Source organism: Lissotriton vulgaris, chromosome 8, assembly GCF_964263255.1.
Source record: "Lissotriton vulgaris chromosome 8, aLisVul1.2, whole genome shotgun sequence".
NCBI lineage: Eukaryota > Metazoa > Chordata > Amphibia > Caudata > Salamandridae > Lissotriton > Lissotriton vulgaris.
Genome location: NC_141696.1, coordinates 423,113,932 through 423,140,464, shown reverse-complemented (window position 1 = coordinate 423,140,464; position 26,533 = coordinate 423,113,932). Strand labels below are relative to the sequence as shown.

Sequence of the window (26,533 nt, the reverse complement as noted above, 5' to 3'; positions counted from 1 at the left end):
TCGCTGACGTCTCCTCCTCCTTCCCCTTCTGGGGCATCAGCGGATTCCTTGCATTGCGCAGGGCCCTCCGCGGCATCACCGGCGGCTCCAGCACCGACTGGTTCGGCTCCAGACTTGGAGGATGTGGTGCTGTTGTGGTGCGGTCCTTTGGGGGTCCCTCCTTCAGACCTCGTCGCCTCTGCCTCGCCGCAAACTAATGCGGGAGTCCCTGTGGTGTTGCAGGAGGTCGCCGGGGCTCAGGTCGCATCCCAAGCCCCTCTTGGTCCTTGGACAAGGTGGTCCTGTCTAAGGCCGAGGCGACGCCGCCACGGTGCCGGCAGCTGCTGGATCGGGCGGTGCCACAGGGGTCGGTTGACCCGAGGCTGGATGGGGACCCCTCGTCCTCCTCCGGGCCTTTCGAGTCCCTCCACGAAGGCGGCTGCCTCGTCGGAGGGCGAGTCAGAGGTTGAGTCAGTCCTGGCAGCGCCGCATTGATCGCCGGTCCACCTCCATCACATGTTGGGCCGAGGCTGACAGAGGGCTACGTGTCACTCCCCTGATCCCTCTCGTTCCTCCACGCAGGCGGCTGCCTCGGCGGAGGTCTAGTCAGCGCCATTCCGGCACCGCCCCTTGGCCGCTTCGGATCCGGTCCCTGGCGTGGTGTGGCTTCGAGTAGCCCTATCCGGCGTCGCCTTCGGTGCCAGATGGCGTTGCCGTCCAGACCGGCGTCGAGTCGCGGTTTCGTCTTCGGACGCTCCCTCTTCTGCGGAGGTTGGGTGCATACTGGTGTCATCTTCCCCAGAGACAGGTCGCCGCGTGGTGGCTTTTTCGCCGGCGTCATCGAAGGGTGTCTCCCTGCCATTCCCGAGGCCAGGGTGCTCGCAGGATAAGTGACAGGTCCCCCACTCTTCGGTCCCTTCCTACTTCCAGGTCTTGCCTTTGCCCGCCCTGCTTGGCTTTGGGGACGGCCGCCTTCGTTTACAGCCGTCGCCCACGGAGGAGCTGCTTTCTCCACCGCTGGGCCCTACGGAGGCGGGTGTGGCCTTCGCTCACGCGGTGTCCGCGGCTGTGGCCATTCTGTGCATGGGTGACCCTGTTACTCATTTTCCGGCAGACCATATCTTGGAGGTTCTCCACCTGGGCTCCCATTTAAGGGTTTGCTTCTTTCTTCCCTGACTGGAGCCTGGAGGCGCCCCACCTTAGGGGATCCGGTGCCTCAACACCTTCGGCGCCGCGTGACCCGGCATGTCTTTCCCTCCACCCCTCTGCCTCAAGTCCACTTTTGCGGATTGCTTTTCCCTCCCTGCCGCCACTGTTGACTCCGTCGTCCCGGGAGCCCGCTGGATGGACTCTAGGGGGCACCACATGTTCGCCTCGACCAGCGCTGCTCTGCAGGCCCTTAACACCTTGTGTGTGTTGGCTAGGGCCTCTTCTTGTTTGTAGGACTCTGCTGAGTCTCTGGGATCCGCAGCCTCCCAGGAGACGGTCCAGGTGGACTTACGGCATCATGCTGTGGATGGCAGGGAGCTAGCGGCGTTTATTCTCCGCTCCGCTCTGGACGTCTCGGAGGTGCTGGGCCGGGCCATGGCTTCCTCAGTCACCCTCCGTCGCCATGCTTGGCTTCGGGACAGCGTGTTCCCTGAAAATATTCGGGAGAGGGTCATTGATCTTCTGTTTGACCGTAGCCTGTTGTTCCATGCCCCGGCTGACTCCGCCATTCAAAGCTTCCTGGCAGGCCTCCGTCCTCCTTCTCCTCCTCCTTCTCCTCCGCCTTCTCCTCCGCCTTCTCCTCCTCCTCATCCTCCTTCCCCTCCTCAGTGACTGCTGAGTTGGGCTGGTTCTGGGCCTTCTTAGGCCACTTGTTCGGACTGTGGAGGGTGTTTTCTGGCCATTGAGTTCTCCCCTGGGACTTTGGCATTGTTGGCTGCTGGACGGCCCTTTGTGCCTATGTGTGTACGTGTTTTGCTGGAGTTGTTGCGCAGACTTGGCCCTGAGATTAGGCCTTCTGCTTGCTTGGGCTGCTTGTCAAGCCTTCTGCGGGGGTCTTTTTCCCCGTGGCCCTTTTGTTTTTTCTTCTGCTGCGGAAGTTCTTCCAAAGAAGGTTCCACTGTCTTGGGACTTAACGTACCCTATGTGGGGTAGTGGTAGCTGGTATATAGCTAAGCTGTGCTAGGGAGTTCTGGTCGCCTTCGGAGGCTGGTTCTTCATGGCTTTTCTGTATATTGCTTTTGCTTCTTGAGGTCGTATGCGCCGCCCCTCGTTGTGGTGTGTCCGGGCATATCCTCACTTTCCTGCTCCTGTCCTGAGGGCCGGGATGAATCGGTGTGCTCCCTTGTCAGGCGTAGCCTGCCCGGTCTTCCTGGGGCCCCGGACCGTTCTTCTTGCTTCTGGCAGCTTATGACTGTAGGCGCCGTTCTGGCTGGCCTGTTGCCTTCCTTTCCCTCATTTCCGTGGGCCCTCTACGCTTCTTCTTCTTCCTCTTCTTCCTGTCTTGGCATTGGATTGTTGCTCTGTTGCCTTGAAGGGGAGTGGGGTGCTCGGCATCTCTAGCCTTACCCTTGGTTCCTCTGCTGTGAGTGTCGGGCCTCTTCAGTCTTCCTTCATCCTCTTGGGGTTGGTGGTGTTCTGCTTGTGGGGGTTCCTCTTGCCTGGCAGGGACGAGGTTACCTATCGGGTCCGCAGATCTGGTCCCCTGTGCGACCCTCTGTTTTGTCCAGGCTGGTGGAGTCCTTTCGCAGACCCTCTTTCCCCGAGGGTATTGCTAGGGTATCTGTTCTACGTGAAGGAATCTGCAGCTAGTAGTCTCTATCAGATGTACGAGTTACTTACCTTCGGTAACAATGTATCTGGTAGAGACGATTCTAGCCGCAGATTCCTTGAAGGCCCACCCTTCCTCCCCGTTCTGCGAGGACCCTTGGGTTGGTTTGTGGCACTCGCCTCCCGGTGGGGGGCTGTGACTCCTGTGAGTGCCTTCTTTTGCTCTTGACGGGTGGCTCCGTCTGGTTGCGTTACATTCCTCCTCTTGGTTCTTGGAGGATGGGGTTACGGTGCTCTTGTGCCCCCCCTGCTCTGGCTACTCCAGGTTTGGGGGGTTTGCCTTCAATCTCTGTCCTTCCCTCCCCTTCCTTCCCTTTCTCTTGCGGCTAGGGGTCCTGGCCCCCTGCTAACCTCTGAATAGTGGTTCTCTGGCCATGCCTTGCCCTTGTTCCTTGGTGGGTGGTTGCCCTCTATGCTGGCGTGGCTTGGAGGTTTGTTGTTCCTGTCTGTCTTGGGACTGGCTCCCCTTCCTTGTTTCTGGAAAGGGGTGGTAGGCCTGCTACATGTGTCATGGCTTTTTACGCATGTCCCCAGAGCACGGGGGAGGACTGTCTACATACTGGCAGGGTGGCTGCTCAGGGCTCTGCTCTGTTCTTTCTTCTGCCCCTGCCTTTGGGCACTGCGGTGTTACACTGTTCCTAATGGTGTTGTTGTCTCCATTCTCTCTTTTTTCTACTCTTTCGCACACTGTTCCCATGCTCCTACAGTTTTTTGTCTGGTCGCTCCGCGTTGTGGTGCGGAAAAGTTCTCTGAAGAAAACTGACATAGGCGGGCCGGGGTGGGACTTATGTGACCTCGCTGACGAGCGCACTCTTGCAGAAGCCTCAGAATATAATTCTCTCAAAAAATCCAGGAGGGGGGGATCCACCCCCATGGTTCTCAGGAGGGTCCATAGCTTTGCATGAGATACGCAATCAAACGCAGAGGACAAGTCAACATATACCATGTACATTGTCCCCTGCTTTGCATGAATGTATTTGGACACGATCATGCTTAAATTAAGGGCCTGTTCTACGGTTCCGAAACCTTCCCTAAATCCAAATTGTAGGTCAGATAGAATATTCTTATCGTCTGCCCATTGCTGGTGCTGCTCAAGTACTACTCTGCCAACTACTTTGCCCAGAGAGTCCAACAATGAAGTTTCCAGATCCAGTCTCAAGATTGGGGATAATTCTACGTGAAGGAATCTGCGGCTAGAATAGTCTCTACCAAATACATCGTTACCGAAGGTAAGTAACTCGTACATCTAGATCATGTTTGTGCCCTACGTAGGTAGCTCCCAAAATATATCAAGCATATTTGCAAAAATTATCGTCCAGTTGAATAATGATGAAGGAATAAAGGACATTTTGTGACTAGTGAGTTGATAAGTTTTTGTGGACTGAACAAACTGCATTGAGTTGTTTGTGATACGGTGCATGTAATGATTTGAGATGGGTAACACATCCTCGGGTATGGATGTGCAATAGACTCAGTGGATTAAAGTGAAGTTTCTCTATTTAAGGGAAAGGGACGCCAATCTGAACTGAAAAAGCTTTAGTATTCGTAGTAGTTCCATAACGAATCCTTGTACTTTAGACATTGCGATTCCTCAGAAAGGAAGAAGAAAGGGGTTGACTTATCTAAACCTTTTGTAAAGAGCCGGAGCCTCTCAAAGAATTACTCGGAGAACAGCCTTGGGAGAGACTTCGAGCCCACCGTATTGACTTCTGTGTCACTCGAGCGATGTTTTAGATTTAGTGAATCCAGTTTGTTATGGAGCGTCACATTTAATTTTTCAAGAACAATTGTTGATGTATTTGTTAAGATGTTTTGTAGTACAAACCTATTCTAGATTCACATGCAGTGCATTATTCCGCCTTCTAGCAATTGAATCTGGAAAACCCTGTTTGGAAAAATGCTATTTTTTTTAGTTTATTTTGGGTTTCGATCATCTTAGTTCATTATCACTCATGGCTTCTATCATAAATCTACCATGCCTCACTATTTGACCACTGAGTTTTAGACTGGATGGTATCATATATTGAAGCTTTGTTGTTTCAAGCGTTAAACGGTAGAGAGAGAGCAACAACAGAGAAGATTTCAGTGTTAAGTGGAAAAAACTCATCATCAAAGAACCTTTGAAAATTAGGCAAAGTCATTTTTCTTCCCTGTCCCAAAGACTACTCTTCATTTTCCACATCAATATGAAGTGCTGTATTCCCTATTCGTCTGCTGCATAGTTTTTAGGTGATTAAAACAAATTCTATCTGTGCCTGTTCAAAAGTTCATAAAATTACTACACACAGTTGCAGTGCAGCGCCAGGCACTTTACAAAAATGAACTGGTTAACTTCAGTTGTTGGTAATGCTCTAAGTAGACATTTAAAGAGGTGGTGACACTATTGCCCCGATTGTGGATTGCACCCTATTTGATGGACTGAGGGAAGGGCTTTTATCTGCTGTAGGAAACAAACATTTTAAAAACTTAAATTTATTTCAAAGTGGTAGATAAAATGATTCCTTATTTGTCATTTAAAAATAAAAAAATATTGTGTAAAAAAAATCATGTTCACATAGACAGCTTTCTCAAAGCTGAAGTTCTATCAGGCGAACATTCAGGCTCCTGCTGAATCACAAATATTTATTTTCTGATGTATACTTCTAACCGCAGACTGCTCACTTTACTGCGCTAGAGAGCTGTATTTTAAAGGGAAGTATTTATCCATCATTGACACCCACCGTTAGGACATTTAAGTTCTTGTGCTCCAATATAAACCTCATTGGAGCAGGGCACGACTTCCCTCCACAAGGACATCCTATCCAAGAGTAATAACTCTGTTTCCCCTTCCATTCCAATATTTAAAACCTGGGTTCATCGAGCGTACCTGTTATGCCTTCTGAAGCTCTTTTGTGCAAGCTTTAAGTCCAGAATAGATAGGTTGTTCTGCCTTAAACATTAAGTGTACATTTTAATTGAGGGAAATGGGCATTTGGATGGATGAATGTGAACAATATATACGGAAGCCAACAGAAACACCTGATCATCAGATGCCCAACATTGCTATTAGAAATTATTAGAAAGTGATTCATGTTTTCTTCAATGAAGGTGCAACATCTTATGTGAGGTCTGAGAGTTGTTTTGACTTTGTTGGCAAGAACGTTTTTGGCGCCTTGGATAATGACCATCCTAATAAGGTTTACGAGTAAGAAGTCAGTAAAGCTTGAGATCCACTTCACTTCTGAAATATGCATGTTTTTAACTGACTGTGTGCCTCTCGGTACTCTCCTTTCCTTTATTCAAAGTATCCTTTTGGAATCCTCCACATAATTCGTATTTTCATTCTTCACCTATTGTCCACACTGTAAGCAAGAAAAGAAAGATTTTACTGACAGAATGTGAGAACAACTATCTGATAGACTTGTACCCACAGATTCCTTACCTTAGAATATTCCCCAGGCGGCCAATTGGATACAGAAACGTTTGTTGAGCAGTACCCCCATGCACCAATAGGTGGCGTCGTTTGGCTCTGTGTGGCATCCGCGCCAGAAGTGATGTGTCCCTTCTTGCGCATAAACAAACTGAAATTGCGTTTTGTAACTTCTATGTGTGCTGCTTAATGCAGCACACATATATATATATTTTTTAATGATTGTTTATGTGCAGGAAGGGACACCTTCCTGCACATAAACAATCAATGGCCTTTGGCTGTTTCTATGGGTACTGCGCAATGCAGCGCACATGGAAACAGCAAGAACTCATTGCGCCAGTGTAAGACCAGGTTTACCCCGGTCTTAATTTTGGTGCTGCCCCATATTTATGCCACCCTTGTAAATATGGGGCAGCGTCAAAATCAATGGGTGTTGCGGTGGCATTGCATGAAAGGGTGCCTTATTTACAAGGCAGCGTTAAGCCAAGCCCCTATCCCCACCACAACGTCAGAAAAAGTGACGTGTGGTGGTGATAGGGGCTTGTAAATATACCCCATAGTCTTACCAGCGCCCCTCAGGTGTTCACAATGGTGATGGTTGCAGCACATCTGCAGAGGTCAGGGGATCAAGTCTTTCCCTATCTTAACAATTTGTGTAATTTCAGCAGTTTTGCATGCTGGAGTTTCAAAAAGGAGCTCCCAATCCTGAGACTCTTCATCTTGAGTGGCGCTCCAGCCTCCTGTATGTCTTTCCACCAATACCACTCCCACCCAGAGTTCCTAAGAAGATCAGGAACGACGGACCAAAGTCATCCTTGGAGCTCCGGATTGGGGACGGAGAGTTTGATACCCAGAATTTCTAAGCATGAGCATCAGTCTTCTGATCAGGCTGCCTCTTCAGGCGGTACTCCCTGCTAAAGAAACAGGGCAGAGTGCTGCAACCAAACCTGCAAATGTTCTGCCTTCATGTGTGGAGACTGAGTGGAGGCAGTTGACCGCTTTTGACCTTCCACCCGAAGTCTGCAACGCTATTCTGGTAGTCAGATGTCCATCCACCTAGACGGTATACACCTGCCTTTGGGACAAGTCTATGACATGGTGTACAAAGAACAATGTTGATCCTTATTTGCACCTCTTTTACAAGTTCTCTTGTTTACTCATTCCTTGGCCTAACAGGGCTCTGCTTTGGGCACCATCAAAGGTTACCTTTCTGCCATCTCTGCCTTTTTTTTGGTTGCCCTTCTAGCCATCCCTGTTCAAGTCACCTATTGTAAATAGCTTTTTGAAAGGGCTTTTAACATGTTTCCAATTACGCCCTTTTTTTATGCTTCAATAGGACCTCAACCTGGTTCTGACATTCCTACTGTGTTCTCCCTTTTAGCTGCTACACACTTGCCCACACAGACTCCTCACCATCAAGACAGTATTCCTTGTGGCAATAACTTCTGCCAGGAGAGTAAGTGAGTTTTAGGCACTGTCCGCTAACCCTCTGTGTGTCTTGTTCTATTGAGACAAGCTGGTCTTCCGGACTCTCACATGCTAAATGCCGAATGTGGTAACTCTATTCCTTGTAGGCCAGTCCACCACTCTTATCTGAAAGAGACACATTAGTGATAGATTCCTTACCTTAGAATATCCCCAGGCGTCAGACTGGATCCGGAAAGTTTTGCGTTGCAGTACCCTTGCGCGTCGGTAGGCGTCGTCTGCGGCTCCGCGTCCGTCGTCGGCGTCGTGGACGCCGTGATGACGTCGTCGGAGTACTTAGACGCCGCCTCCGCGTGCTGACGTCAGTTCTTCTTTTTTCCGCGCCAGCCAGCGCAGATCTAGAAAGAGCAGTTCCCTGGTCACTTTTTGACTAAACTTTTGTGATCACTTTTTGGTCCATTTCGAAGTCCTTACGACTCCGACGGTGCCGTTAGGGATGCCTGGCTTCAAGCATTGCGACGAGTACGACTGTACCATGTCGGTCACGGATCCCCACCGCTTGTGCCTGATGTGTTTGGGCGTCGACCATGACGACGAGGCCTGCTCCGACTGTCGGGCCCTGTCGAGGAAGGCCAGGCGGGAGCGGTCCCGCAGGCGACTCGAGTTCCGCCAGTCGGCCCCGCGCCGTGTGAGGTCCCGGTCCCACGGGAGGTCGAGGGACAGGTCGCGAGGACGAAGCCGTCACAGCTCCGGGAGTCGGCGCCACTCCTCCGGGTCCAAGTCGTCAGGTAAGAAACACAAGAAGTCGAAGAGACATCATCGCTCTTCTGACTCCCCCCGACGCTCGCGCGATGCGGTCGGGGGTTCGGGTGACACCGCCCACGCGGCTCCTCGAGAGTCGCGGGCGCCGCGTTCGGCCCCATACCCCCCGGTCCCTGGGCTGAACGCGACGCCGGAGGAGATCGAGCGTTTCCTCATGGCCATGAGGTCCCTTTCTCCTCCTCCGGATTCCACGGCGCCTTCGGGCCCAGTGAACCCGTCTGGGGGCCCTAGTGGGTCGGGGGCTACGACCCCGACACTGTCGGGTGCTTCGGCCTCGACGCCGCCGGCGCCTTCGGGCCCGGCGCCGCAGGGCTCCGCGATCCCAACACCGCCGGTGCCCGCGGGCCCGGCGCCGCAGGGTACAGCGGCCCTGGCGTCGTCGGTGCCTTTGGGCCCGGCGCCGCAGGATGCCGCTGGGCCCTCCTCGGGCGTTGGATCGTCACCGGTGGACCTTACGACCCCCCCGGCGTCGGTCCGTGTGGTGTCCCCTCCGGCGTCGTCCTCGGGCGGCGCCGTCCCCGATGCCTCCTCTCAATGGGTTCCGACGACGCCTATCGGCGCCGCTCTCGACGCCGTTCGGAGATTTTCATTTCTATGAACCTACCCCATTCACTTATGACCCTGAATCTCAGGAGATGGGGGACGAGGAGAATTGGGAGGGGTCTGAGGACCCTCTGACCAGGGAGTGTCAGTCTAACATGGACTGGACAGGAGACCTTGGGGAGGCCAGTGGTCTGGACACCTCTCCAGACACTGGATTTGTCTCTCCTCCTACCGTGGCTTCGGAGGAGGGCGCTACTTATAGTGTGGTGTTGATGAGGGCTGCTAAGGCCTTGGGCCTTGAGCTCCCCGTCGCGGCCGTGAGGACTAACCTCCTCACTGAGGTCCTTAAGCCGCAGTCATGCTCCATGGAGCCTCTGCTGCCGTTTAATGAGGCCTTGATGGACGTTCTTTTGGGCACTTGGTCCAGGCCCGCTACAGGTTCGCCTGTAGATAGGAACGTGGCCAGACGCCACCGCCCGGCCCCGGGCGACCCATGTTTCCTGTCCACCCACCCCACCCCCAAGAGTCTGGTTATCCAGGCCTCTAACTCCCAGACCGCATTCCCGACGGCACCCCTCGATCGGGAATCCAAGAGGTACGAGGCCTATGGCAAGAAGGTGTTCTCGTCCCTTAGCTTGGGACTGCGGTCTTCCAACACCGCATGCCTCTTGGGCCGTTACACCCACTCTCTGTGTGAAACGGTGGCGGAAGTGCTGCCAGAGTGTCCGTTGGAGGTACGGGCCAAACTCGGCCAAGCCCTAGTGGAGGGCCGGGATGCAGCAAAGTATTCAATCAGGTGCGTACTGGATACTACTGACTCGCTGGGCAGAGCGATGGCTACGACGGTGGCGATACGACGCCACGCCTGGCTGAGATCCGCCAACTTCTCGGCAGACGTCCAGAATACACTCATGGACATGCCGTTCGATGGCCGTCGCCTCTTTGGCGACAAGGCAGACCACGCGCTTGAGCGCTTTAAGGACTCCAGGGCTACGGCCAAGTCCTTGGGCCTCTCGGCCCGCGCCAGCAAATGGGTGCCTTTCGCTCCTTTCGTGGCCAAGGAAGGGGCGCCCCCACACGGGCCGCCAGCCACTCGCCGCAAACTGTCGTCCAGCGCGGCGGCGGCCGTGGAAACCGCCGAGGAGGTGGTCGGGGAAACAAGCGAAGCCAGTCCACACCTGCCCCCGCAGCATCCGCCTCTAAACCCTCCTAGTCCGTGCTTTTCGGCCCATGTGACGCCAGTGGGAGGCAGGGTTCGCCATCACCTCTCTCACTGGCGCACAGTCACTTCGGACAGGTGGGTGCTGCAGATCGTCCGAAGGGGCTACTCCCTCCCCTTCGAGACGACCCCTCAAGCCATGCCACCGCAACACCACCGCGTATCGGGGGATCACTTGCGGCTCCTGCAGGAGGAAGTTTCGGCCCTCTTGGCCAAGGGGGCCATCGAGCGCGTTCCTGGGCCAGAAGTAGGTCGTGGTTGCTACTCCCACTACTTCCTGGTACCCAAGATGGGCAAAGGGGGCCTACGCCCTATCTTGGATCTGAGGAACGTCAACGGCTTCCTCCGGAAGGAGAAGTTCAAAATGCTGACACTGGCTCAGGTCTTGGCTGCCCTAGACCCAGGAGACTGGATGGTAGCATTGGACTTGCAGGACGCGTATTTCCACATCCCCGTCCTGCCGGCCCACCGGCGTTACCTGCGGTTCACGGTAGGCCTCAAGCACTTTCAGTTTACCGTGCTCCCCTTCGGCCTTACCAGCGCCCCACGGGTGTTCACGAAGGTGATGGCGGTGGTCGCAGCTCACCTGCGCAGGTTAGGGGTATCAGTCTTCCCCTACCTAGACGACTGGTTGTTGAAGGCGGGCTCGCCCCAGACAGTCGTCAGCCACTTCCAGACTACGGCGGATCTCCTGCACCAGCTGGGATTTTCCATCAATGTGCCGAAGTCACACCTGTGCCCCTCTCAGAAGCTCCTTTTCATCGGAGCGGTTCTCGACTCGGCGCAGTTTCGGGTTTACCCGCCCGAACAGCGGGTCCGGGATATACAGGCTCTGATTCCGATCTTCTGGCCGTTATCCCGGGTTTCGGTCAGGTTGACGCTGCGGCTTCTGGGGCTGATGGCCTCCTGCATCCTTCTGGTGCATCACGCACGGTGGCGGATGCGGGCTCTGCAGTGGGACCTGAAGTTTCAGTGGGCCCAGCACCGGGGCAACCTGTCCGACCACGTCCTGATCTCGGAGGGCACTGCGAGACAGCTGCACTGGTGGCTCACGGACCGCGATCGGGTCAACGGCAGATCCCTCTCCCTTCCCCACCCGGAGCACGTAGTTGTGACGGACGCGTCCCTCCAGGGCTGGGGAGGCCACTTGGGAGAGGCAGAGATCAGAGGACTCTGGTCTCCGGCGGAGTCCCGGCTCCATATCAATCTGTTGGAGCTGCGGGCGATTCGTCTGGCACTGAAAGCATTCCTCCCGTCTGTCCGAGGGAGTGCAGTGCAGGTGTTCACGGACAACACCACCGCCATGTAGTACTGCAACAAACAGGGCGGAGTGGGGTCGTGGACCCTTTGCCAGGAGGCTCTGCGTCTCTGGCAATGGCTGGAACATCAGGGCGTGACTCTGGTGGTTCAACACCTGGCAGGTTCTCTGAACGCCAGGGCGGACGAACTCAGCCGTTGGTGCTCGATGGATCACGAATGGCGTCTGAACTCGGACGTGGCGCAAGGCCTCTTTCTGCGATGGGGAGAGCCTTGGTTAGATCTATTCGCCACCGAAGAGAACGCGCAATGTCATCAGTTCTGCGCGTTGGAATTTCCAAGGCGGCACTCGCTCGGAGACGCTTTTCGTCGCGAGTGGAGCTGCGGTCTGTTGTACGCCTTTCCGCCTATACCACTTCTGCCCAGAGTGCTGAAGAAGATCAAGCGCGACCGGGCACAAGTCATCCTTGTGGCTCCGGACTGGGCACGAAGGTACTGGTATCCCGAGCTACTCAGTATGTCAGTCGATCCCCCGGTTCATCTGCCTCTTCAGGAGGACCTTCTGTCGCAGCAGCAGGGGACGGTCCTCCACCCGAACCTGTCCAGTCTCCACCTCCATGCTTGGAGATTGAGCGGCGACAGTTGAGGCCATTTGACTTGCCTCCTGAGGTTTGCAACATCATTCTGGCAGCCAGGCGTCCCTCCACAAAGACGGTATACGCCTGCAGGTGGAACAGATTTGTGGCATGGTGCACAGCAAAGGCTGTGGATCCCCTCAATGCCCCTCTCTCTGAGGTTCTTCTCTTCCTTCATTCTCTTGCCCAGAAGGGCTCTGCTCTGGGCACTCTCAAGGGCTATCTTTCGGCTCTTTCAGCTCTTTCAGCCTTTCTGAGGCTGCCTGACCAACCTTCTTTGTTCAAGTCCCCTATTGTAAACAGATTTCTGAAGGGCATCACTCATACCTTTCCTCCTGTTCCCTTCGTGATGCCTCAGTGGGACTTGAACCTGGCTCTATCTTTTCTGATGTGCGCTCCCTTTGAGCCACTTCATAACTGTCCACTTCGCCTTCTTTCTTTGAAGACTGCCTTTCTGGTAGCCATCACCTCTGCCAGGAGAGTGAGTGAGCTCCAGGCCCTCTCTTGTAAGCCTCCTTTCCTTTCAGTCCATCCGGACAAGGTTGTTTTGAGGACTAGGCCCTCCTTCTTGCCTAAGGTGGTCACGGCCTTCCACATTGGGCAGTCCATCACATTACCCACCTTCTTTCCGCCTCCGCACCCCTCGAGAGAGAGGAGGAAAGGCTCCACCGTCTGGACCCAAAACGTGCGCTCTCGTTCTATCTGGATCGCACACGCCAGTTCCGGGTGGATGATCAACTCTTTGTTGGGTACGCGGGCGCTAAGAAGGGAAAGCGGTGCACAAGAGGACCATTTCTCGATGGATTATCATGTGCATCCAGGCGTGTTACTCCTTGCCTAAGAAGGAACCCCCTGTTGGGCTGAGGGCTCATTCCACTCGAGCCACGGCCACTACAACTGCCTTGGGCCGAGGTGTGCCCTTGCAGGACATTTGCCAGGCAGCTACGTGGGCCTCGTTGCACACGTTTGCTAGGCACTACTGCCTGGACAGTCAAGTCCGGAGGGACGGCTACTTTGGCCGTTCCGTTCTCCAGGACTTTCTGGTGTAAATATTGGTTCGCAGACCCACCACCACGGGGATGGTATTGCTGGGGTATCTATTCTAAGGTAAGGAATCTATCACTAACGTGTCTCTTTCAGATGCACAAGTTACTACTTGTGTAACGATATATCTGTAAGAGACATTAGTTAGTGATAGATTCCTTACCGACCCACCCATCCTCCCCGTTCTGCGAACCGATATCTAGGGTTAAGGTCATCCCCTTTCAGGGCCCTAGTTTCTTGACACCAGTGTCGGTTTTTGTCATGGCTCTGCGCTTCTGGCACGGAAAAGCTGTGGCTAAGAACTGACGTCAGCATGCGGAGGCGGCGTCTAAGTACTCCGACGACGTCATCATGGCGCCCACGACGGACGCGGAGCCGCAGACGACGCCTACCGACGCGCAAGGGTACTGCTACGCAAAACTTTCCGGATCCAGTCTGACGCCTGTGGATATTCTAAGGTACGGAATCTATCACTAACTAATGTCTCTTACAGATATATCGTTACACAAGTAGTAACTTGTGCTTTACGCCCAACCGCATCCTACTAAAGAGGAAGAGACCACTTGGACCTAAAAAGACCATTGTCTATCTTGGACCTGTGGAACGTCAACGGCTTCCTCCGGAAGTAGAAATTCAAGATGCTGACTTTGGCTCAGGTCTTAGCTGCCCTAGACGCAGGAGACTGGATGGTAGCGTTGGACTTGCAGGACGCCTATTTCCACATTCCCGTCCTGCCAGCCCACCGGCGCTACCTGCGGTTCACGGTAGGCAACAAGCACTTTCAGTTTACCGTGCTCCCCTTCGGCCTTGCCAGCGCCCCACGGGTGTTCACGAAAGTGATGGCGGTGTTCGCAGCTCATCTGCGCAGGTTGGGGCTTTCAGTCTTCCCCTACCTCGACGACTGGTTGTTGAAGGCGGGCTCGCCCCAGACAATCGTCAGCCACCTCCACACTACGGCCGACCTCCTGCACCTGCTTGGGTTCTCCATCAATGTGCCGAAGTCACACCTGTGTCCTTCTCAGAAGCTTCTCTTCATCGGAGCGGTTCTAGACTCGGCGCAGTTTCGGGTTTATCCTCCCGAACAGCGGGTTCGGGATATTCAGACTCTGATTCCGATCTTTCAGCCGTTATCCCGGGTCTCGGTCAGGTTGACACTACTGCTTCTAGGGCTGATGGCCTCCTGCATCCTTCTGGTGCATCACGCCAGGTGGCGGATGCGGGCTCTGCAGTCGGACCTGAAGTTTCAGTGGGCCCAGCATCAGGGCAACTTGTTCAACCACGTCCTGATCTCGGAGGGCACTGCAAGACAGTTGCAGTGGTGGCTCATGGACCGAGATTGGGCCAGCGTCAGGTCCCTCTCCTTACCCCAACCGGACGCGTCCCTCCTAGGTTGGGGAGGCGGAGATCAGAGGCCTCTGGTCTCCGGCGGAGTCCCGGCTCCATATCAACCTTCTGGAGCTGCGGGCGATCCGTCTTACACTAAAGGCATTCCTTCCCTCTGCCTGGGGAAGTGTAGTGCAGGTGTTCACGGACAACACTACCGCCATGTGGTATTGCAACAAACAGGGCGGGGTGGGGTCGTGGACCCATTGTCAGGAGGCTCTGCGCCTCTGGACATGGCTGGAACATCAGGGCATCACCCTGGTGGTTCAACACCTGGCGGGATCTCTGAACACCAGGGCGGGCGAACGAACTCAGACGCCGGTGCATGATGGATAACGAGTGGCATCTGAACTCTGACGTTGCCCAAGGTCTCTTTCAGCATTGGGGAGAGCCTTGGTTAGATCTATTCGCCACCGAACAGAATGCGCAATGTCATCAGTTCTGCGTGTTGGCATTTCCAAGGCGGCACTCGCTCGGAGACGCTTTTCGTCGAGAGTGGAGTTGCAGTCTGTTGTACGTTTTTCCGCCTGTACCACTTCTGCCCAGAGTGCTGAATAAGATCAGGTGCGACCGGGCCCAAGTCATCCTTGTGGCTCCGGATTGGGCACAAAGGTACTGGTATCCCGAGCACTCAGTCTGTCAATCGATCCCCTGATTCAACTGCCTCTTCCGGAGGACCTTCTGTCGCAGCAGCAGGGGACGGTCCTCCACCCGAACCTGTCCAGCCTCCACCTCCATGTGTGGAGATTGAGCGGCGGCAGTTGATACCATTTGACTTGCCTCCTGAAGTCTGTGATGTCATTCTGGCAGCCAGGCGTCCTTCCACAAAAATGGTATACGCCTGCAGGTAGAACAAATTTTTGGCATGGTGCACATCAAAGGCTTGTGATCCCCTTTCCGCCCCTCTTTCTGAGGTTCTCCTCTTTCTTCTTTCCCCGGCGCAGCAGGGCTCTGCTCTGGGCACCATCAAGGGATATCTTTCAGCTGTTTCAGCCTTCTTGAGGCTTCCTGATCAGCCTTCTCTTTTCAAGTCCCCTGTCGTAAATAGATTTTTGAAAGGCATTAGTCACATGTTTCCTTCTGTTCCCTTTGTAATGCCTCAGTGGGACTTGAACCTGATGTTGACCTATCTGATGTGTGCTCCCTTTGAGCCACTTCATAACTGCCCTCTTTGTCTTCTGACTCTAAAGACTGCTTTCCTGGTTGCCATCACCTCTGCCAGAAGAGTAGAAGAGTGAGTGAGCTCCAGGCTCTTTCCTCTAAGCCTCCTTTCCTTTCTGTCCATCCGGACAAGGTTGTTCTGAGGTCTCGTCCGTCTTTTCTTCCTAAGGTGGTTACTGCCTTTCACATCGGGCAGTCCATTACTTTGCCCACCTTCTTTCCGTCTCCGCATCCCTCGAAAGAGGAAGATAGGCTCCACCGTCTAGACCCAAAACTTGCACTCTCCTTTTATCTGGATCGCACATAACAGTTCCGGGTGGACGACCAACTCTTCGTTGGCTATGTTGGCGCTAAGAAGGGGCAGGCAGTGCATAAGCGTGCCATCTCTAGGTGGGTCGTTTTGTACGTTAAGGCCTGTTATTCCTTGGCTAAAAAGAATCCTCCTATGGGGCTGCAAGCCCATTCTACTCGGGCCACTGCCGCTAGTACTGCCTTGGGACGGGGGGTCCCTTTTCAGGACATTTGTCAGGCAGCTCGCTGCACACGTTTGCCAAAAATTACTGCCTGGACAGTCAAGTCCAGAGAGAAAGCTTCTTTGGCTGTTCCGTTCTCCAGGACTTCATGGTGTGATCTTGGTTCGCAGACCCTCCACCGGGGTTGGTATTGGTGGGGTATCTATTCTAAGGTAAGGAATCTAACTAACGTGTTTCTTTCAAGTGCATTAGTTACTTACCTTCGGTAAAGATATATCTGTAAGAAACATTAGTTAGTTAGATTCTTTACCGCCCCATCCATCCTCCCCGTTCTGCGAACCGATATCTAGGGTTATGGTCATCCCTTTCAGGGCCCTAGTTTCATGGCACTGGTGTCGGTTTGTTGCATGGCTCTGCGTTGCTGGCGCGGAAAGCTATGTACAGAACTGACGTCAGCACGCGAGGGCGTCGTCTAAGTACTCTGACGTCATCCCTGCGATCACAGCGCCGACAGCAGACGTGGAGCCGCAGACGATGCCTACTGACGCGCAGGGGTACTGCTGACGAAAAATCTTTCCGGATCCAGCCTGACGCCTGGGGATATTCTGAGGTAAGGAATCTAACTAACTAATGTTTCTTACAGATATATCGTTACCGAAGGTAAGTAACTCGTTAGCGTGATGGGGTGGTGCCTATAAGGGCACTGTGCACGTCACTAATGGCGCAAACAATGCCAACAATGCCACATGGAGCAGAATGATGCCACCTACCAGCGTGCAGGGGTACTGTTCCACAAAAGTTTCTGGATCTAGTCTGACGTTGGGGAATATTCTAATGTACAGATGCTGCAGCTAGATAGATCTCAACTACATAAGGGGTTACCGAAGGTAAGTAACTTGTTCCTCAGGTTCAATTTGTACATAGTCCTGGACATTAGGCATGTTCCTACCTGCTTAGCCATCTATGTAGTTGCAGCACAACTAAAATAAGAGATATTCAATACAATTTAGAAGGCTTTTGACATGCATTCAAGCAGTCCTGTCCTAATCTCTTCCACAGTATATACTATATACCTAGTTTACCCAAATTATTACTTTTAACTATTGTACATGCAATCTGCTTGCACTTATACTTATGCGAGCACCACATACCAGTATTTTCAACTGTCGAATCATGGTTCCAATTACTTGAACAATAGATAGATTTATGGCTGATTGATAGAAATTTGCCTAGAAACGCCTATATCCATAGTCCTTAGTGTCTGTGGTATTTACCACTTCCTCCATCCCAGTATTTCAAACCCACAAATCATGGTTCCAATTACTTAAATAGAACAGAGATGAAAAACTTCTGTATCTGTAATCCTCAGTGTCTGTGGTATTACCCATTCCAATGTCGCATCACTGCTGAACATTAGATGAAGGTCTACAGCTAGTACCTCTGATATTACTATTTGCTCCCGGTGGATGCTAGGCTTAAATCCATCCACACTGGGGCCAAGAACCTGCATACCTGTAAAAATTAACACCTCACTCTCTCCCTATTTATCAATCCCCACCAGACACCTTTAAAAAAAATCCCATCTGAATCGATCAACAATCCTTCAAGAGGGTGAAATATGCTGGCTGTCCTCTGGGTGCACTAGGACAAAGACTTTGGAATAACCCTTAGCCCCATAGTAAGTACAGGCCTGACCTCTTGAAAGTCAGGGAAGTCCTGAAAAGTAAACTATTTAGGATTGCCCACAATTGGAACCTGCACGCGTCATGGGTTGGGCTGAAAAATATTGTTAATGGTTACTAAACCCACCTGATTGAAAGAAAATTTCCCCTTCCAGCAAGCAAGATGTATTCAATTCCCGCAACATTCCCTTAAATTACTGAAGGTCCATGAGCAATGCCATGCAAATCTCCTAAATAAATAAAAATGAAAGCAAAAAATGCAGAGGTGAGGGGAGGAGATGGCGCCTGACGTAAACCACAATGAGAGTGCACCTGGGGATGATTCCTGTGCATCTGTGACAAAAAAGTTACAGATGGATATAGTGAGGGATGACTAGACATATGATGGGACATGCATGGAAAGAATGTTTTATTGTAAAAACGCGGTTCTGTCTGCTCATGGGAAATCAATGCTTTTTTCCCATTGTTTCATATAAAATCAAATAAAAGATTTTTTTTTAAACATGAAAACTATAGAAAGCGCTGGCCCACCTTTATGCAAATAGCATCAGTCCTCCCCTTTTGGTTGTGGGAAAGTGCAGAACACTTTTACCTTGGTGTGTACCAAGATGCTAGCAGTGTGCCTGTTGGGCCCTTTCGCCAACTTGCAAACTCTCATTGTTCCTCTCCTCGTGTTGTGTTTTTTTGGTTCCACTCGGGGGGCAGTATGAGAATATACTCGGAGCTGAATGAGAGCCACACAGATTCCATGTCATTGAAGATGACTGCACGAAGATAGGAGTCTATCCTGGTCATCCTCACACCCTGCTGCAAAGTTCATTGAGGCTTCTTGTTGTCACTGAAGGATTTATGATTCTGCAGAAATGCGCTTTGATGATGAACATTGTACTGAGATATCTGACTTCATTAAAATGTGTATAGCAATACTCTTCGTTAACAAATTGTTGTCTTTATTTTTTATTATGTTTGGCAGAGGGTGAGTGCTTGCTGCAGCATACTTAAACCCCCTCCCACCCCTGACACCATCTCGTGTACTGCGTCTTGATGAAAAAGAGTACCTTTATTGTCAGTCAGCAGCATTGATTTCATGAAATCTTCTTTTTGTTTTTAATTCACCAGGTGTACTTCTGGGCATTGCTATCCGGACGGGGAGCCCTTTGAGTCTGAACTTGGCAGAGCCGGTATGGAAGCAGCTGGCAGGAATGAATCTAACAATTGCTGATCTCAGTGAGGTAGGAATTGTGTGGATGTCTGTACAAGAGAGAACATTGGCACACATCCTCCCTGTCCACCCCCTTTCTCTTCAGCAGACAATGTGACCTAGATTATCTGTCCATCCTGTCAAACTACAAGGAGATAGTTGTACCAAAGGGGGCTGCAAAGCGATGATTCGAACAACAGTGCACCTACACTGGTAGTTAATTACTTAAAGAGTAGGTTTGGGTTTAAAATGCATGCTGCCCTTCAACATTGATCGAGATACATTGTAAGTGGATTTCGGGATGAGGAGTAGGTGTGAAAAGAGCTTCCAAAAATAGTGGTGTTTTTGACTTCTGATATCAATTCTGTTATTAAATTTTTCATTGCACGAAAATGAAAAGATGTTTTATTTTTGTATTGACACACTGAGGGGATTATCTTGTCTAGAACTGCAGGCCAAATGATAGCATAGAAGGAGCTAAAAAATGATAACGTTGGAGAAAGTATTAAAATGTTTTTTTGTTCTGCTATCCATTTCTAAGAGTTTTATAAAATAATTTCAAAGCTCTGGTGTTCTAAGGTGCCAGACAGGATCCAGGGAATTTTTAAGCTAAGTTGTCATCTGCCAGTATGTGGTGTCATGTGGCTCTGCGGTGACTCCGTACCACCTTGTAAGTGGTTGAGCAGAGCCTAAAATAAGCGCCAACCCTGCACGCTGTTCCTTTCTTTCTATGCTCGTTGGCACAGATTCACAGCTCCAGTCCAACTTTGCTAGTCATTCAATGATTTCTCAAATTTCTTATAAAGTGTGCTGGTGGAAGATATTTTCCCTGAAGACAACAGGATTCAAGATGTGCTGAGACTGCAGGAAGCAGATGTCAGTCATGGGCCTGCACAACGTAAGTCTCTGGCGCTTGGCTTCGGTCATGATTTAAAGTTGTGCAATAAATATGCCCACATGCACCCAAAGGCAAACCAGTAGCAAGGGGTGAAGCATTACGTTCCTGAACATAAGAGAAGGTTGTGGTTGAAACATAAGTCCCAGTCTAAGTTGTAGGCTGCTTGCAATGTCATTGAAGAGGCCTGTTCTGGACAGAGTCTTGCTGTCTTTCTTTTAAGGTTGAAGATGCACCATAAGGGCAAAACGCTCAGCAAGTCTCTGCCCCTCCCCCACTCTATACCAGGCTTGAATGCACAGGAGCATCAAAAGAAAGATTTTACCCTGGAAGCATCTTCTGACTTCAGTCCAGTCCCACAGACCCACATTCCCTGGGCCACCTTTGAGCCTGCAGCAAATTGTGGCCTTCAAGGAGGGAATATTCCAACTCTTTCAGACTCTTAAAGCTCCCTCTGTGACACCAGTTGACCTTCAGTCAGCGGACCATCCCTCGGCACCAACTGACCCCTTCGGCCCTGCCCATCAGCGGTCCCAACCTGTGCCTGTTCAGACTTCCACCCCAGTTCCTGGATCCACACCAGTCTGTTCTGTGTCGGCGCCCATTCAGACTCCACCTGTACTAGTTCAAAATTCATTTCCAGCGTAAGTCTCCAAAACAGACACCAACCTACGTCAGGCCTATGTTGATCCATGAGAATACAAAAGCAGAGTCAGTCATTGTTCAATTGAAAACGCTAATCCTTGGCCTCTACTAACGGAGGATAGAGGCCTAATTCAGATCTGATTCTATGCTGTTTAGTGGTGTACAAAATGGTCATGTGCACATAAAAAAGGTTCAGCTTTTTATGGTCTCCTTTCTACTCGGACAGAGATATCTCTGGGAATTGCAAGGCCTTCACTCACATAAAAATGCTGCATACTTCATCATCCGGCTTCCTACACCCTATAGATTCCAAGGTGGGCTCATCCACTGCGAGTGGGAGCAATGTTTTTTAATTTTTTATTTGGCGCATGTACTCCACACAATCAGAGCAAAGATAAAGTAAATTAACTTCTAGAGCTATCCTAAATCTATCTTATTATTGGATGTCCTGATGGGATTAAAATCATGAGTGGAATATATAAAAGGGATCCTAATTACTCTATCATCCTATTACCGTCAGCATGTTAACATGCCCAAAGGGTCAGCAGCCTTCATCAGGATATAGAGTCTCTGGTTTAAAAAAAGTGGTGCCTTATCATTAAAGGCTACCCTTATTCACCATGGCTGTACTATATTGGATAATCCGTTAACTATTTGTGTCAGATACCCCAATATCCACACCCTATACAAAATGGTCCCAACAACTATGGTGAGGCACACAAACTGCTTACTCATTGCTCTACTAATAACACACTTTGTCTGGATCTAAAGAATGTCAGTGGGCTTGATACTTCTCCGTAGTTTGAGCTGTACTGGCCGCCTGGGCCACCAATGCAAGAAAATACCTCTTTTGCATTAGTAGTGCGAAGGGCAGAAGAAGTGCTAGTCTTACAGTTGCATACTGTTGAAACTAAGGATAACAAAAAATTGATGGTGAAATGCATTATTTAATCTCAGCCACTGGTAATTGCAAGCGCCACAATCTAGTCATTGTGTTTTTTGTCCACGATGCCACCTCAAGAAGGAAACGGGCACATGCAAATCAGCTTTTGCACCAGTCCAGCCCCAACTGTCAGGTAGCGTCCCTTCTGAACCAGAACACAGACAATCTCCGAACAGTTTGGGTCTTTTTTGGTTTTGTCTGTAGGATGCAGCTAGGTCCCAGTGGCACAGTGAGCTCTGGACCTATGTTTGGGCATACCTGTGAAACCGAAACACCTGCCTGAGGTGGCAAGTGGGCAAGAAAACAATGGACGATAATGTGGCCTAAGTAATTACCAATGGGTGAGATTAATTCAACCATTCCACCGTTCATTTTCTTGTTTTTCTTACCTTTGAAAATAAGGCAAATGTATTTACTGACCTCCTTCAGCCTGATTCAACCTTATCTGAGTCACTGTTGCTATCCAATGAGTCTCTCACAGACACTCCAGTGGCTACTTGGACTAAGCCATGCTCTTGCTAACTGGTCTGGCGACATAGACTGGCGCTCTGTGACTTATAGTTTTTTTAAAATTAAATAAAACGTCCTACACCTGAATGCCTGGTGGTATGGATGTCAACAGGAAAAGTTACTCCTATTTCCTTTACGACCCTTCCTCCTGATAGAGTCAAAACTTATTGATCCTGTTGGAAAGAGAATGTTCTCTTCAACTGGTTTAGCCTTAAGATCCTTAAATGCAATTTGCCACATGGGCAGGTACACATATGATTTATGAGGCATGGACAGCAGGATCTTGCCAGCTGTCCCTGAAGTCCTCAGAGACTTGCTGGCTCAATCAATACATGTTGGCAAAGTAGATTTCACATGCTGGCTTAAACACCACAGCGGTATTGAAAGAGGTGTTGGTACTACTACTGGGTTCGGAAGGCACACCTAGATGAGGTCAACCAAGTTTTCGGACATCATCTAAGTGTCCTTGATGGACATGTGCTTTAATGGCTTCAGATTGTTTGGAGAGACAACTAACTCATCACTCAAACAGTTTAAGGACAGTTGAGTCGCAGCATAATCCTAGAGACTCGTGTCCTTCGCTAAGCAATTCTACTAACAGTACTGAACATTTAGAGGCTATTCCAGGGCACTAGCTTACAGACAACAATAGTCCACCAGCCTGTGCAGTAGCAGCAGACCCAGTCCTTTTGCAGCACAGGTCGGGGCGGCACCAGCAGGGTCCGGTTTTTTTGTAACTATTCCTTCCATACTGCACTGACTGCCAAGCTGCTTTCATGTGCCCTTGAAGGCCCACATCCAGCCAGAAGGGGGCAAGATGCATTTCCTCCCAGGCTGCAGATCCATCAAGTTGGACAGATTTGTCCTAAAAGTCATTCAGAGTGGCTATGTCCTGGCTTTCATTTACATTATGATGTCTTTTTGCCAAAAGTCAACCTACTCGCCAAAAGTAGTACCTAGTAGGTGCCAGATTCGAAGAGAGGAAATGGTTTATTTTCCTGCTATGTTTTTGTAGCGAAGAAGGGCAGAGGCTTCAGGCCTAAACTGGACCTCCACCCAGTGAATGCCTTTCTGAGGAAAGATAAATTGAAGATGCTCATCCTGTCTCAGGTTCTTTCATCTCTTGAACCAGAAGACTGGATGGTGTTCCTAGACTTGCAGAACGCGTTTTTTTCATATATCCGCCCTGTAGTACCACAGACATTCTCTACAGTTCATGGTGGAGTTGGAACACTTTAATTTTGCCTTTCTCCCCTTCGGCCTTATCTCAGCTCCTCGATTGTTCACAGAAGTGATGGAGGTGGTCTATGACCACCTTCAGAGGTCAGGAGTACTTGTATTATTGTGCCTCAAGGACTGGCTGCTCAAGGTAGGCTTGCCGTAGTCAGTCGTAGGCCACTGCCTGACAATGGATGAACTCCTCACGTCTTTGAGGATTTTCATCACCTAGCTGACGTCCCACCTGAACCCCATGTAGAGAATTCCTTTCATTAGGGCAATCCTGGATATAGTGTCATTTAAAGGCCTTTATTCCACCACAACTGTGGCTGCGACATTCAGGGTATGATCCTAGTATTTCGGGCTCATCCTTGGTTTCAGTGAGGATTGCTCTGAAGCTTCTTTGAGTTCAAACATTTTTTATTCCCAGCTTGTGTCATACACGAGATGGCATATGCAGACCCTTCAGTGGAATCTCGGGTTTCAGTGGGTCCTACATTAAGTCTTCCTTTCCTACTACATCCAGATCTCGTAGGAGATGGCTTGGGATCATCTGTATTAGCAGACAAGCTCCAACCTGATCTGTGGAATGCCACTTTCTCTTCCCTACCTATACTTCACAGATGTGATAGATGCATGTGCTGGATTGTGCAAGTGGTTCACCTTGCTTACTTGAGTTTCCGCCAGAAAAGAAATTGGAAGTTGCATTCTGACTGCAATGGAACAAGGGTATGCTTGTAATTCTTACTGTCCTACCTCAAGTTCTGAGAACAATCAGGACAGACCGGGCCTGAGTCATTTTAATCGTCCTGGAATGGGCCAGGAAAGTATGGTACCCAGAGATCCTGGGCATGAGCATTTTCCTTCCAATCCAGCTACTGCTATGTCTCAGCAAGAGGGAAGAGTCTTGCCCCTGCGTCTCTACAACTTTCACCTCCGTCATGGAGATTGAATAGCTGCACTTTAAGGTGTTTGATTTAATAGCGGCAGATAAAGGAGTTTGATCTGACAGCCACATTAATCGCTATCATCCTTGCAGCTCGATGTCTTTCAATAAAGTCCACTTTGCTGGGAGAAATGAGTTGCATGGTGTGGCGTTCATCTTAGCAATCCTCTGCAGGCCAAACTTTTATATGCAGTTTTGTTTGTTCTGTCGTTGACCCGGAAAGGCCTTGCAGGCGACACAGTTAAGGGTTGTCTGCCCTTGTGTCCTTTTCATATTTACCTGATCATCCTGCTCTATTTATATCACCTGGTGTTTTTTTTGTTAAATATCTTTTTATTGAGTTTGAACAGTAACAAATCACGTGTATAATCAAAAGATAATTGGCATATTTCATCATGAATAACAGTCCTCCACTTAATACCTGCAGCGCGATTAGGGTGTAACTTGCCTTCTTTGTTTTGTGCGTTGCAGTTCCAGTTCTGTTGTTGGGGACACACACAAATCACCTTGATAGGCATTCCATTTGCCCCACTTTTTGTCCCATTTTTTGGGGTACCTTCTTGCTTTAAACACCTCTTTTTCCTCAGTCATTCACTTGTCGTATTCCCTGGTCCACGTCTGGAGTGAAGGTCTGTCTGCCACTCCCCATTTCCTCGCTATCTCCCTCTTGACCAATGTGTAACCCAGTGTCATGAATTGTTGTTCATTTTCCGTAAGGTCAGTCGGCTCCCATATATTTAGGAGACCCAGCCGAGGTGTAAGGGTGTGTTCTTTTTCCAAGGCTTCTAGGATTCTCTCCGTGGCCTCCTGCCAAAGACGTCTCACCACCTGGGCAGTCCCATATCCTGTGGTAAAAATATGCTTCTTGTTGGCACCCTCTAATGCATATTGCGTTGGGCCTGGTGCCTATCTGCAAGGGTTGTTCCTGTGAGGTAAGATCTATGTAAGATTTTTAGTTGGATAAGTCTATGACGCAATGTTATGGCTGCCTCTCGAGGGGACATCAATGCCGCCTGCCAATCATCTTCATCTATTGGTCCGAAGTCCAACTGCCATTTCTCCCGAAGTTTGTGAAAAGTGTCTGGTAGGTTATTACAGAGTTTTTTGTATGTAACTGATATGGTCTTTGTAAGCAGTGGACCGTCAAGCAGCCTGTCTTCCAGAGGGGACGAGTCTGGGGCATCCGCCATGTCCGGGATAGCTGTGGTGAGGGTGTGTCTAATTTGCAGATATCTGAACACTTCCCCTTGGGCCATATCATATCTCCTCTGTAGGTCTTCGAATTTGAGAAGTGCCCCCTTTTGTACCAAGTCTCCTATTGTTGAGATTTCGATCATGTCCCACTTATCGAACCCGGGGTGACTGCCAAGAAGCCCCAGTCTCTGGGTACACCACAGGGGTGTGGCCTTGGTGAGGGTCTTTGCCCATCCTAGACGGCGTTCACCGGGTGCCATATAATCACGGTGTGGGCTTAAATCACCTGTTTTGATGCTTTTTGTCAAGGGTCATACTTGCATGCATTCCCCAAAGCCATTTTTCTTGCCACAGTGGTACTTGAACTTACGGTTTATATTTCGTATGTTAATGTTTTTTGAGCTGATGCACAGCTGTACACTACCACAACTGACATTAAAAATAATTTTCCTGATTGCCATCACCTTGCGTGCTGTGTGAATGAACTGCCTCTATTTTCAGAGCAACTGCCCTATCCCGCTCCCTTCCCGGACAAATTAGTAATTATGATCAAGGCGGCCTTCATAAGCAAATTTGTGACTCCTTTTCATATTGATCAATCTCTCCCTTCGCCAATATTTTTCACCCTTCAAAAGAAGAGGTGAGGCTCCAGCCACTCGATTCTTAAGAGGGCTTTGAGTTTCAACATTGACCACACAAAAGCCTATTGTGTAGATGATCCGCTCTTTGAATGATTCTATGTGCAGAAAAGCACCCTATTTAGGTGTATAGTCCTCTACATCAAAATCTGCTGTGCACTGGACAAGATGTAACCCACTGATAGCTGTGCACCCATTCCACCATTGGCATGGCAAGGGTCCTATTTCTAGACATCTGCCAGCTCCAATGTGGGTGTTGGTACACATGTTAACAAAACGCCCCTTATTTGACAATCCAGTCCAGTGGGAGGGCCATTGTGCTCATTCGACCCTGCAAGACTTCTTAATCTGAGACCCTTCATATTTGGGAGGGACTTCTGTGGTATCTAGTCTAATTTTGAGGAATCTGTGGTTAAAATGTTTTTTCTGTTGGCCACTCGAACTGCAGATTCTTCACTAACCACTCACCTCCCCCTGGAAGCTGTCTTTCTAGT

At 50.3% G+C, this 26,533-nt stretch overlaps 1 protein-coding gene across 5 annotated transcripts in view; it reads left to right on the top strand.

Annotated features, from left to right (window-relative positions):
• Positions 1 to 26,533, top strand: part of HERC2 (HECT and RLD domain containing E3 ubiquitin protein ligase 2) — a 1,676,463-nt gene that overhangs the window by 1,529,273 nt on the left and 120,657 nt on the right. For all 5 annotated transcript variants that reach the window (XM_086934186.1, XM_086934185.1, XM_086934187.1 and 2 more), the window contains one exon: positions 18,969 to 19,081. In XM_086934186.1, the coding sequence (XP_086790312.1) occupies positions 18,969 to 19,081 (113 nt within the window). The remainder of the gene's footprint in view (positions 1 to 18,968; positions 19,082 to 26,533) is intronic.